This window comes from Gobio gobio (genome assembly GCF_949357685.1).
Source record: "Gobio gobio genome assembly, chromosome: 13".
NCBI lineage: Eukaryota > Metazoa > Chordata > Actinopteri > Cypriniformes > Gobionidae > Gobio > Gobio gobio.
The window spans coordinates 52,047,002-52,061,570 of NC_137106.1; the positions used below are offsets into that span (position 1 = coordinate 52,047,002).

At 36.0% G+C, this 14,569-nt stretch overlaps 1 protein-coding gene across 1 annotated transcript in view; it reads left to right on the forward strand.

The window, feature by feature from the left end:
* Positions 1 to 4,555: 4,555 nt before the first annotated feature.
* Positions 4,556 to 14,569, forward strand: part of ift43 (intraflagellar transport 43 homolog (Chlamydomonas)) — a 60,845-nt gene continuing 50,831 nt past the window's right edge. Inside the window, exons 1-2 of the mRNA XM_079832730.1 lie at positions 4,556 to 4,643; positions 5,210 to 5,308. Of these exons, the coding sequence (XP_079688856.1) occupies positions 4,599 to 4,643; positions 5,210 to 5,308 (144 nt within the window). The 5' untranslated portion in view covers positions 4,556 to 4,598. The remainder of the gene's footprint in view (positions 4,644 to 5,209; positions 5,309 to 14,569) is intronic.

A 14,569-nucleotide genomic window follows, 5' to 3' on the forward strand; every position in this document is an offset into this window, starting at 1 on the left:
TCTCATAAAATGTTAAAAAAACGTAAATGTCAGGGAGAAAGAGAAGCATAGACATATGGATGATGAAAGAACTCCGTTCAGTCTGTTTTTTGTGCCTCTGAGATGCCAGAGCACGAGTACTGAATAGAGCTTTCTTTTGTGTTTTTTTCGCACTTAAACAGACTAAAACACACAATGTCAAAATTTTCATTTTGGAAAGTTTTCACGTAAACAAAGTTGATTATGTCATAAGTGAACGTAAACAGTTGGGGGAATATCGGATGTGTATCAGTGTATAGGATTTGTGCATTCTGCCTTAAAGTGACAGCAGCTTTGTAACTTTTATACAAGTATTTAAATTAGTTCAAAATAGTCGTATGCTAGCATGTCGGATAGATCATCACTGACTGGCTTAAACCACCGTGATGGCTATAACGTGCATTTATACAACAATGCAACAATAATAAAATAATGCATTGACATAAAAAAGGAAATTTACTTTTGATACTTAAGTACTTTTATAAACAAGTACTTCTGTACTTTTACTTAAGTAAAATTTTTTTTTTACAACTTTCACTTGTAACGGAGTAATATTTGACCAGTGGTACTTTTACTTTTACTTGAGTAATGGAGTTGTGTACTTTGTCCACCTCTGCGTGATGGTGACATGTGATGTGATGGTGATGACATGATGATGATGGCATGATGTGATGTAATGACGTGGTGGTGATGATGATGATAACATGATGTGATGGTAATGACATGTGATGTAATGACGTGATAATGATGACACGATGTGATGGTTATGACGTGATGTAATGACATGATGATAACATGATGTGATGGTAATGAAGTGATGGTGACATGTGATGTGATGGTGATGACGTGATGGTGAAGATGTGATGTAATGACATGATGATAACATGATGTGATGGTAATGACATGTGATGTAATAACATGATGATAACATGATGTGATGGTAATGACATGTTATGTAATGACGTGAAAATGATGACATGATGTGATGATAATGACATGTGATGGTGACGTGATGTGATGGTGATGATGTGATGTAATGACATGATAACATGATGTGATGGTAATGACGTGATGTAATGACATGATGATAACATGATGTGATGGTAATGACGTGATGGTGACATGTGATGTGATGGTAATGACGTGATGGTGACATGTGATGTGATGGTAATGACGTGATGGTGACATGTGATGTGATGGTAATGACGTGATGGTGACATGTGATGTGATGGTAATGACATGATGATAACATGATGTGATGGTAATGACATGTGATGTAATGACGTGATGGTGACATGTGATGTGATGGTGATGTCTATGGTGCTCGGAATGTTCCATTCGGCGACGAGACTGACAAGCACGACAGATAACACACGTGTATACGTGCGTGTACGTCTCCGTTTGTTTTATATGGAAACGTACGCGCAAATATTGCGACAAGTAGACACGTCAGTAACGTGTAGCTGTTGATCTATGTAGACGTCACGTTAGAAGTTAACATGTGGAACGTCACAACGATCTAAGTTTACAAACGCAACTACATGTGTGTGACATGCGTGTGGAGAACGTCTGCCCGTCTGCACGTCAAATCCCCGATAATTTAAGCTATTATTAAAATAGATTAAGTAACTTAGATAAAGTAGTAATTATTAAATTAGATTAAGTAAAAGCACATTCATAGCTACTTGAGTATATTCTGAATTTATGTTTTAAAAAATCGTTCTATGAACTTCTTGAAAGCTCATTTGAACCGGGTTGCCGAAATGAAAGGAGGCCAAACAAATATGAAACTATTAAAAATAAATATAAAACCGCCAGTAGATGGCAGCAATGAACTGTTCTATTGAGATTACTGGAAAATGTTCTACCAATTCTTTCAAAAGCACAAATTTATATTTAATAATACCCACACAACTCCTCCTTTTAGACAAGGGCCAGTGTTCTGCTGTGGTGCTGTTTGGAGCTATTTTCATTGATTATTGTGTGAAATGTCGGTCATTAACAGTTTATCTGCAGGCATTCTGGTTTTCTAACCATTTCTTTTTTATAAGCTAAAAACTGCACATATTAAACAAATATTTACAATTTTTTTGTTTTACTTGGTATTTTTCCTCAACTTTTGTCTCAATTGGCAGTTAAGTTTCATTATATTTTAATATATATATATATATATATATATATATATATATATATATATATATATATATATATATATATATATATATATATATATATATATATATATATATATATATATATATATATATATATATATATATATATATATATATATATATATATATATATACATATATATATATATATATATATATATATATATATATATATATATATATATATATATATATATATATATATATATATATATATATATATATATATATATATATATATATATATATATATTCAATATTATATATATATATTCAAAATTCTATTACCCAGAAGTAAAACATTATGTGAATTTAAAGTGGCTGTGTTAAATAGAAATATAGCCTAAATGTATGTGACGTTGTTGGTTCCCATGACATGCACTCTAAAAAAAACAAAAAACAAAACAAAAAGTGCTATAGCTATGGCACTAAAAGTGGTTCTTGGTTGTAATCATAGGGGAACCACTTTTAGTGCCATATAGCACCTCAGTCAAAGAACCGCTGAAGAACCACAATGCCACAATTCTCAATATAATATTGAACCGTTCGGTACGGCATTCACGGTTCAATACGCGCTTGTGAATTGCGTTTTTTTTTTCGGTTTTGCATTTAATTAATTATTTTTCTACACATTCTATCATTTGCCTCCATCCCAATATACTGAACAACGCGACATTCACATCACAGGTTAGTGGTGGAGTTATACTCACGCAACACTAGAGTTATTCACAATCACCAAAGCTCATTATTTGCATGTGTTTTAAAGCCTTGCCGCCGGTTAAACATTTAATTCGCGTGCGCGGTTTTAATATGCGCTTTTCCGAGCGCGCGCACTAAACGCCTGTCAAACACGAGATTACTGGAGTAGTCGTCTTACTGCGCTAATACTGTCAAATACACACAAGGTTAACATAAACACAGTCGGTTATGTCTAAAGTGAAAGTAAAATCGTATGTGTGTGTCTGTATATTAGATGCACGGAGGTCTTAAATTGACAGCGGCGCAGCCTATAGTGAACACGCTGCTTAAAGGGACAGTTCACCTCTAAAATTATGTCATTATTTACTCACTCTATTATTGTTCCAAACCTGTATTCATTTCTCGATGACAGAATTTAAATTTTTGAGTGAACTATCCCTTTAATGTTAATACAACAACAAAAGAAAAAGAGAAAATCACTCACTGCTCTTGACTGAAAAACTAATACAGTAGCTTTAATAAGAATCAATGTATATTTTATAGTGAAGTTTATGTAGTGTTTTAATTTTACATCTCATACTTAAATGCTACTGTACAGCTCTGAGCTGACACTGTAAATCTATATATATATTTATTTTATATAATACTATACACTAGGAATGTGTACAAGTTTTTTTTTTTAAAGTAACGTTTTAAGTTTAAGTAAGGGTTTTCAGTTCTTTTCAGTAAAATAAAGAAAGAGTATTGCAATAAAAAAAAAATTCTCCTTAACCTCTTGCTGTTCCTGTCGCCTAAGAATAGAATAACAAAAAACTGATGTGACAAGCCATCAGAACCGAACCGAACTGAAAACCGTGGTTAAAAGCAGAGGTATGTATTGAACCGTGGACTAACTGTATTGTTGCATCCCTAGTGTTTACACACATAAACAAATGTTTTGTTGTATTTGATTGAGAATGTCAGTGCTGTTCAGTGTTGTTTGTTTGTTCAGAAAAAAACTTTCTTAAACATTATTGGGGACATTGATTAATCAGTATAAAGAAGTTTTTTCCTATTTTTAATACTCTTACAGAATACTTATTACAGAAGTCTATAAGTCCAATAAGACAATTTCTGACACATATATGGTACAGGTACACTCTAAAAATGCTGGGTTAAAAATAACCCAAGTTGGGATGAAAATGGACTAACCCAGCAATTGGGTTGTTTTAACCCAGAGGTTGGGTTAAATGTTTGCTTAAAACAACCCAATCGCTGGGTTAAAACAACCCAATTGCTGGGTTAGTCCATTTTCATCCCAACTTGGGTTATTTTTAACCCAGCATTTTTTGGAGTGTATTAGATTCCATGGCCTTTTAATACATAATGGCACTAAATAATTGTTTTCTGCATGTGTGATACAACGCAACGTGATTTAAAGAATGCCACAGTATTATCATGGCACATGCCTAAAAACAAGGATGCATTTTATAATTTTTATTGAATCACAAATTGAATGACGATCAAAAAGAAAGAGAAAATGAATCTTTTTCACCAATTTCACAGTTTTTATACATTTTTTTAATTGTTTTGAAAGTCAGCGGTACACATATTTGGGTATGACTGATGAAATTTGCTTTGAATATAAAAACTTTTCCATTATAATTATAATAATGCCGGGATTCAGCGGTGACGTGACGTCGCTTCCGGGACGCGGCTCCGTTAGAAATGGACGACAGTCTTCAGCTGGCAGACGGTGGATTAACTAGAAATGTGAGTTGAATTCATATTAAACTGTTTTAGAGATTCGTTCATCACTGTAAGCAGACAGACAGACATGTTGTGCGAGACACGGCGGAGCTCGCAGAAAGCCTCGCGTGTGTGTTTGATTCACGGCGCATTTCAAACTGCAGAGCACTAGTGTTTATAGTGGGCTAAAGAACCGATGAACTAGTCCTACACATCCCTCAACTATAGCAAACCGGACCAACATGATCTAGTGTTGTTTGTGTGCTGAAGGGAACGCGTACATTGTGTTTATTTCTCTTACATCGCGTGTAAACAACAGAGATGGCGTCCTGTTGCCATAGCAACTGTAACGGCGTCTGTGGACCACGTGACTCTCTCACGCTCAACATGCGTTAACAAACATTCAAATAAATCTAATATATATATATTTTTAATTATTAACACATTAAAGGAAGTACAAAAATACACCTCAGTGTTCTAAAACTGACCTAATTTTCTTCTAGAAAAAAAAAAAAAAAAATTGTTGTTAATGCTGGGATGGATTATTCCAGAAGGTGTTGATTGACAGATATGCTGCTGATGTTGCTTAGGTGGCTCGATCCGGCAGAAGAGCTCGCCAGGCGGAGATGATGAGCGCTGAAGACTCTCGGCAGAGGAGATCTTCTTCATCGGTCAGTTCTGCTGCAGAGGTCAGTCCACATCCCAACAACACTTTACTCAAGTCATCAATATGAACCAAAGACAAAACATGGTGCATCTTTTCATTTGAGGAAGTCCTGATTTAAGACATAACTAAAGGAAAAAAAGGTCCACTAGTAATAGTGAGCACACAGTACAAATTCTCACCTATTAAAGGGATAGTTCACCCAAAAAGGAAAATGTAATCACATTATTTTCTCCCCCTCAAGCCATCCTAGGTGTACAAGACATTCTTCTTTCTGACACAATAAGAGTTCATCATAAAAGTGGATCTATCCATCATAAAAGTGCATCTATCCATCATAAAAGTGCATCTATCCATCATAAAAGAGAATCTATCCATCATAAAAGTGCATCTATCCATCATAAGTGCATCTATCCATCATAAGTGCATCTATCCATCATAAAAGTGCATCTATCCATCATAAAAGTGCATCCATCATAAAAGTGCATCTATCCATCATAAGTGCATCTATCCATCATAAAAGAGCATCTATCCATCATAAAAGTGCATCTATCCATCATAAAATAGCATCTATCCATCATAAAATAGCATCTATCCATCATAAAAGTGCATCTATCCATCATAAAAGTGCATCTATCCATCATAATAGTGCATCTATCCATCATAAAATAGCATCTATCCATCATAAAAGTGCATCTATTCATCATAATAGTGCATCTATCCATCATAAAAGTGCATCTATCCATCATAATAGTGCATCTATCCATCATAAAAGAGCATCTATCCATCATAAAAGTGCATCTATCCATCATAAAATAGAATCTATCCATCATAAAATAGCATCTATCCATCATAAAAGTGCATCTATCCATCATAAAAGTGCATCTATCCATCATAATAGTGCATCTATCCATCATAAAATAGCATCTATCCATCATAAAAGTGCATCTATTCATCATAATAGTGCATCTATCCATCATAAAAGTGCATCTATCCATCATAATAGTGCATCTATCCATCATAAAATAGCATCTATCCATCATAATAGTGCATCTATCCATCATAAAAGTGCATCTATCCATCATAAAATAGCATCTATCCATCATAAAATAGCATCTATCCATCATAAAAGTGCATCTATCCATCATAAAAGTGCATCTATCCATCATAAAAGTGCATCTATCCATCATAATAGTGCATCTATCCATCATAAAATAGCATCTATCCATCATAATAGTCCATCTATCCATCATAATAGTGCATCTATCCATCATAAAAGTGCATCTATCCATCATAAAAGTGCATCTATCCATCATAAGTGCATCTATCCATCATAAAAGAGCATCTATCCATCATAAAAGTGCATCTATCCATCATAAAATAGCATCTATCCATCATAAAATAGCATCTATCCATCATAAAAGTGCATCTATCCATCATAAAAGTGCATCTATCCATCATAAAAGTGCATCTATCCATCATAATAGTGCATCTATCCATCATAAAATAGCATCTATCCATCATAAAAGTGCATCTATTCATCATAATAGTGCATCTATCCATCATAAAAGTGCATCTATCCATCATAATAGTGCATCTATCCATCATAAAAGAGCATCTATCCATCATAAAAGTGCATCTATCCATCATAAAATAGAATCTATCCATCATAAAATAGCATCTATCCATCATAAAAGTGCATCTATCCATCATAATAGTGCATCTATCCATCATAAAATAGCATCTATCCATCATAAAAGTGCATCTATTCATCATAATAGTGCATCTATCCATCATAAAAGTGCATCTATCCATCATAATAGTGCATCTATCCATCATAAAATAGCATCTATCCATCATAATAGTGCATCTATCCATCATAAAAGTGCATCTATCCATCATAAAATAGCATCTATCCATCATAAAATAGCATCTATCCATCATAAAAGTGCATCTATCCATCATAAAAGTGCATCTATCCATCATAAAAGTGCATCTATCCATCATAAAAGTGCATCTATCCATCATAAAAGTGCATCTATCCATCATAAAATAGCATCTATCCATCATAATAGTCCATCTATCCATCATAATAGTGCATCTATCCATCATAAAAGAGCATCTATCCATCATAAAATAGCATCTGTCCATCATAAAATAGCATCTATCCATCATAATAGTGCATCTATCCATCATAAAAGTGCATCTATCCATCATAAAATAGCATCTATCCATCATAAAATAGCATCTATCCATCATAAAAGTGCATCTATCCATCATAAAAGTGCATCTATCCATCATAAAATAGCATCTATCCATCATAAAAGTGCATCTATTCATCATAATAGTGCATCTATCCATCATAAAAGTGCATCTATCCATCATAATAGTGCATCTATCCATCATAAAAGAGCATCTATCCATCATAAAAGTGCATCTATCCATCATAAAATAGAATCTATCCATCATAAAATAGCATCTATCCATCATAAAAGTGCATCTATCCATCATAAAAGTGCATCTATCCATCATAATAGTGCATCTATCCATCATAAAATAGCATCTATCCATCATAAAAGTGCATCTATTCATCATAATAGTGCATCTATCCATCATAAAAGTGCATCTATCCATCATAATAGTGCATCTATCCATCATAAAATAGCATCTATCCATCATAATAGTGCATCTATCCATCATAAAAGTGCATCTATCCATCATAAAATAGCATCTATCCATCATAAAATAGCATCTATCCATCATAATAGTGCATCTATCCATCATAAAAGTGCATCTATCCATCATAAAAGTGCATCTATCCATCATAAAAGTGCATCTATCCATCATAAAAGTGCATCTATCCATCATAATAGTGCATCTATCCATCATAAAATAGCATCTATCCATCATAATAGTCCATCTATCCATCATAATAGTGCATCTATCCATCATAAAAGTGCATCTATCCATCATAAAATAGCATCTGTCCATCATAAAAGAGAATCTATCCATCATAAAAGTGTATCTATCCATCATAAAAGTGTATCTATCCATCTTCAAAATCTCAGGTACCATTCACTACCATATGAAAGAAGAATGTCATGTACACCTAGGATGGCTTGAGTGAGAGTAAATCATGGGATAATATTTTTTTGGGGTGAACTAATTCTAACCTGGAACTAAAATGAGCACGGCCGCCCGGCAGTCATTCATTCACGGTGAGTGTCCAGTCTGGCGCATTTTCAGTTCATGCCAATGGAAGCTTAACTTTCATAGGAATTAATTGAGAACGCTCTTGTTGCTCCGACCGCTCTGGTATGAGGCCGAGCGTCCGTCTGTGAGTGAGATCCACCCCTGACATGCAGAACTAGCTCTACTGCTGGCTGTAGTCTCTAGCCTCTGGACAAAACCGCCTCAGAAGAAGCAAAATGACGATATTTGCGTCATCAGAGGCTTTTTTCCCCAGACATAAAATACATAAATCTCTCATCTCAGGGGATATGAGGGGTGAGGAGGGAAGCACGATCATTGCTACATCAAAGCTTAAAGGTGAACTATGTAAAAAATTTTCAGTAAAATATCCAAACACCACTAGGCCAGTGTTATATATTTTGTTCAGTTGAGCACTAATATCCCAAATGTTTCCAACTATTTGTAAATCGTGAGATGCTATTTTACCCGAGGAACCGGGACGTGTGAGGGCGTGGCCTGTCGATGACATCATATCCGCGTTCCCCTCGGTTTCTGGTTTTATTCTGCAGAAACACTTTACTCTCACTGCAGTGTTGGGATGTGCGGGAAAATACCGGTATATATTTTATTTCAAACTGTACAATATCATGATTTTGCTCATTTCTGTATATGCTGCAGTTCCGAAGTTCACCGCTAGATGGCAGTGCGCAACCCAAACTGACGCGAAACCGGCAAATGTGGTGCCATAGAGGAGCACAATGAATACAGCAGTTGATTCTCACTCAACACGCACAAAAGGAGTTAATAAAGAGAGGATTAGATGTGAAATTTGGTATTACTTTGCTTATAAAACTGCTGAAAACCATCAAACCTTGCCAAGCATCTGCCACTCGCCATTCCTGACTTGTGTAAGACATTAAGAGATCGACAGGGCATAAATCAAACCATCTAATTAAGACATTTATTTTCTTTTAACACTCGTCAACGCACATAAGATCGCATTGTTTATATATCATGAAATCTCCAGCGTTCGTTTCAACCAGTGATGTTTAGATTTCATAATATTTGCACGCATACTATCGCACTATTTACATTCGCGAAAGACATAACCAACTGTGTTTATGTGACTACTCACTAAAGATGGACATTTTTGACATAATGTAGTGTGTATTTGACTAAGGAAAAACAGCTTCATCTGGAATGCGCGAGCTCTTTAGGCTTGTGTGTTTGCTGTTGGTATGAGCACAAAGAAAACTCTCAGAGCTCCCATCCCATGTATTATGAAATTCTATAAAATCGCTTCAAATGTTCAAATTGGCGAGGTTTGAAAAGACGTGGGCAGTGATTTCCGTCAGCTCTCCCGAAACGTAAGCATAAGTTTTGAATCTGAGCGCGCAGATGCTTTTATAGTGCATGTGTGATGTCTTTTGAAGCTAGAGGCAATTTGCTCATTTTGAGAGCTAGAGAAGGGTGTATTGCTGAAATTACTTTGCACAAGAAAGTTTCCAAAAGACTGATGTGATAATCTTTGTTGATTAATTTAATAATAAACATTTGTGTTAATTTCCCGCTTTATAAACCTCAAACCTGCGAGAGTGAGTAAAATTATGTGCAATACCCGCACCAAAATTCAGACCCTGTATGGTATGGATTAGGGCTGCTCGATTATGGAAAAAATCATAATCACGATTATTTTGGTCAATATTGAAATCACGATTATGTAACACGATTATTTCACATGACTTTGGGAATGTGTTGTATTTATTAAAAATACACCTTTCAACAATTCAATTGAAATTGTAACATATGTTGTACTTTTTGAACTATTAAAATAAATAATATAACATATATTCAAATCAAAGTATAAAAGTATTCACGTAAAAATGATAATCACAAATAAATAAGATAAACAATATGGTTCGGCTAGATATGCTTTTCAGGTACGTCTAACATTAGTTTTCAGGTACAGAAATGTCTCAAATGTAAAATAACATTGCATATTTGAGAGCATAAATAAAAGATTAATCCTATTAAACTTACAAAAGCTATTCAATCCGGATCGGATATGCGTCGTCTTTCTCGACTGTATAAAGTTCACTTAAGGCATATTCAGACTATGTCTGCTAGGATACTCATCAAGATGGACATGTTGACATACGTTTTGTGTGAGTTTGTCCGTTCAAGAGCAAGACTTGAAAGAGAACTCAATATTTGCGCGCTGAGAGACGTGTGCGCGCTCTCGGATGATACATTATCAGATAGATACATTTTCTCACAGCGCGCAGCTTCTCATTCGCGTCTTCTGGCACTAAACCCGGGTGACGACGGTGAAAACGACTGGTCATATTCAAACATACGGCAGCACTCGCATGCATTGCACAAAGTTTACAAAGAGAGAATTATTTGAAAAATATGAGGGGGAAAAAGGACGTTTACACGGCACCCCTGCTCTCGTCAGTTTTTGTTTCTTTATCAGATTGGCATAGGTCACTCTGTTTAATTTTCAAGTGGTTAAACAAATTCGTGATGTTCCCTTGCGTTGCAGACACTACTTGTAGCAAATCTTGCACGTAACATGTTTTTGCTCGTCGTCTGATTCCTCAAAGCCAAACTGTTCCCAGACAACGGAGTTGGTTTTGCCTTTTTTGCTCAGCAAACGCTGCTGTAACTGCCCTCCTTCTGCCATCTTTACTCGCGCAGAGTTTTTCAATTCCAGCGGATGATATGCACACGAGACTCCCGATCTGAGAGAGATTGTGGCTTCGGGAGGGGCGGATGAGCGCATGCGCGTTTCATTCAGAACGCAAGGCAAAATAATCGTTTTTTCTCGATTGTACTATTTTGGTGATCGTTGGGAGGCAAAATCGAAATCGAAATCGAAATTCGATTAATTGCACAGCCCTAGTATGGATTTAATATCGGTACTTCGGTATTAGATTGGGGTTCCGGACCGGAGACAAAATTGTGGTATCGAGCCATCCTGTCACAGGGTGTTTTGGTGATGGTTCATGTTCATTGTTCTTGGTTCTGTTTTCAGTTTATGTTCATGGTTATGTTTGAGTTTGTCATGTTCACAGTCTTGTCGTGCACTTCCTGGTCTTGTCATGTGACTCCCATGCCCTCATGTGATCTTGTGTCTTGTCCTGTCATTGGTTCATTGTCTCATCACTGTTCACAGGTGTCACTTGTCTTGTCATTAGTCTGTGTGTGTATTTAAGCCCTCATGTTTGCGATGTGTCTTTGTCAAGTATTGAATGTTGTAACCCGCTGTTGGTGAGTTTCGTTATTGTCAAGTCAAGTCAAGTCAAGTCAAGTCAAGTCAAGTCAAGTCAAGTCAAGTCAAGTCAAGTCAAGTCAAGTCAAGTCAAGTCAAGTCAAGTCAAGTCAAGTCAAGTCAAGTCAAGTCAAGTCAAGTCAAGTCAAGTCAAGTCAAGTCAAGTCAAGTCTTTGTTTTATGTTTGGATCTAGTCAAGTCAAGTCTTTGTTTTATGTTGAGATTTATGTTTTATTGTAAATAAACTGCACTTGGGTCCTTCAACTTGCCTCCAGTGGATCACCGTTACACATCCCTACTCCCATGTCATCCAAGATGTCCATGTCTTTCTTTCTGCAGTCAAAAAGAAATCAAGGTTTTTGATGAAAATATTCCAGGGTTTTTCTCCATATAATGGACTTCAATGGGCTCCAAACGGTTCAAATGACAGTTTCAGAGCAGCTTCAAAGGACTTTAAACGACACCAGATGATGAATAAGGGTCTTATCTAGCCAAACCATCAGCTTCTGAGAGAAACCCAGCAGTATTTATGCTATTATTTTACCTCTTATCAGACGAGCGTGATCATCTCTGAGCTCCGCCATAACTTCCGCTTAGTGAGGTCAAAATACGAGGTGGTCATAGATGTATTGATCGTAGATGCCTCATTAGCGCCTGCACAGATCAGTAGAATGAGGCATCTTCGATCAATATATCTATGACCACACTCGTATTTTGACCTCACTTAGCGGAAGTTATGTAGTTAGCTCATTGAAGTCCATTATATGGAGAAAAATCCTGGAATGTTTTCATCAAAAAACTTAATTTCTTTTCGACTGAAGAAAGAAAGACATGGACATCTTGGATGACATGGGGGTGAGTTAATTATCAGCAATAGTTTATTATCTAATCCTTTAACTTAATCTTGACAGCACTAATATTTATTAATATTGTCTTAATAACGCAGTGCAAAGCCGGTTCTAGCCGCGAGTATAACGGGATGAATGTCCTGAGCGCTGGTGTGTTCTATTTTAAGGAGTTTCCCTCAGTGAACTCTCTCCCTTACTCATGAACTAAAGATTGTCTGAGGCATATTTCTCTGCTGTTACTGCAGGGCATCGGCATCTGAGGCATGCCATCTTTGGTCGCTCTGGGTTTGTCCCCAAGAGTGCTGAGAGCCGTACATGAATTCTGCGAGGAATTCTAGCTATGTTTTTTTTCTCCTGTAAACTTTCCAAATTAGGCTTCGTTTTTCCGATGTAAAACCAGGATTCTCGAGTCCACTGTGACCTCACATCTGCATGAAATACATTTTTCTGCCGTGATGAGTGACAGGCCTGTTTTCCTTATGTCTTGATGGGCAGTGTTTAATTTTTCTTCTTTGCGAATGTGTGTGTTTTGCGTTTATGAAGCGGACACATCCAGTGTATGAGATCCTTTCTTTTAGAGAATATACTGGATGTGCAACATTGATCTTCATATTAAACTTTGAGTTTGTACAATTTCCAACAGATCTCCAATAACTGTCTAACTCATTTTACCAAAAAAAAAAATGGCTTCATGATTAAAAGAAGAACAAATATCTGCCAATGTGTCAAGAAAAATCAACTTAATTCAAATGCAAGTTATTTTCATACCCATTGACCCTTTTCACATTTCCGGGTTTCTCAGAGCAGAAGTCGTCATAGTTGGGTTAAATATTACAGCTGTGAATGAGAGAATACATTAAATATTTTTTTGTGTGTGCCCATTTGCTCACATAGCAAAAGAAAAACACCACAGTATTGATTTCACAACTTTCAAAAAGAGGGAAAAAATAGAGTGAGATTAATAACGGCAGTGAAAAGAGAGAAATATGTTCATTTTTAACATAACTTCCATTGACACTATTACTAAACACCCTCACATCAGCGGTAACTTTTTTATTGTAATTTGATGCAAAAGTAATAAAATACGAAGTATTAGTGTTATAAATGTACATATATATAAAAAAAACGCTGCAGGATTTACGATATTGGTTAAAACGCGTCATCACAGTCTGAAAAGGGTCTATTGACAGATCTTGTTTTAAGCATAAACTTGCTTAATTTTGTTTTATTTATCAGAAAACAAGACTTAAAGGGGCGTCTAATGCTATTTCATGCATTCTGCCTTATTTACAGTGTTAAAGAGTTGATCCTCATGTTAAACATGGACAAAGTTTCAAATAATTAGTCCGATGTATGACAGTATTTCTGTGCCAAATACACACCTTCAGGATTCACAAAAATCAACAGTGTCACTAAAGAAGTGTGTTTCTGATTGTGAGGGATGGATAACCTTGTTCAGCTCCACAAATAACCCAGAGTTAAGAGAACAGTGGATGCCGTTTGTGTTTGCGGAGTTCTGCAAGTGTGTGTGTGTGTGTGTGTTCCCGGTCATGAGTGGGAACCACAGGCGGTGAGAGAAACTGCATCAAATGTGTGTTTTGTTGGCAATCGGCACGTAAGTGCATATAATGTGAACAACACCAATGTAAAGTGAATCAAGAGTTATCCAGGGAGGGATAATGCCACGAATGCATTGTGTGTTTGCGCGTGTGTTTGTCATAGGTGTGTGTGTGTGTGTCTTTAGCTCCGCCCACTGCACTCCACCACGAGCTTGGCTGTTTTGGGAAGGAAAACGCAGCTTTGGTCATTGATTTGAAATTATTTATCTGAATTATGATTCTGAGAAACGGAACGAGGCTTTATGCGGAGTAACACAGAAACCTGTGTTATTAGCGACACCAGTGGCCGTTAAGTGAACTGAACCGTTAAAGGGTTAGTTCACCCAAAAATCTAAATTAGCCCATGATTTACT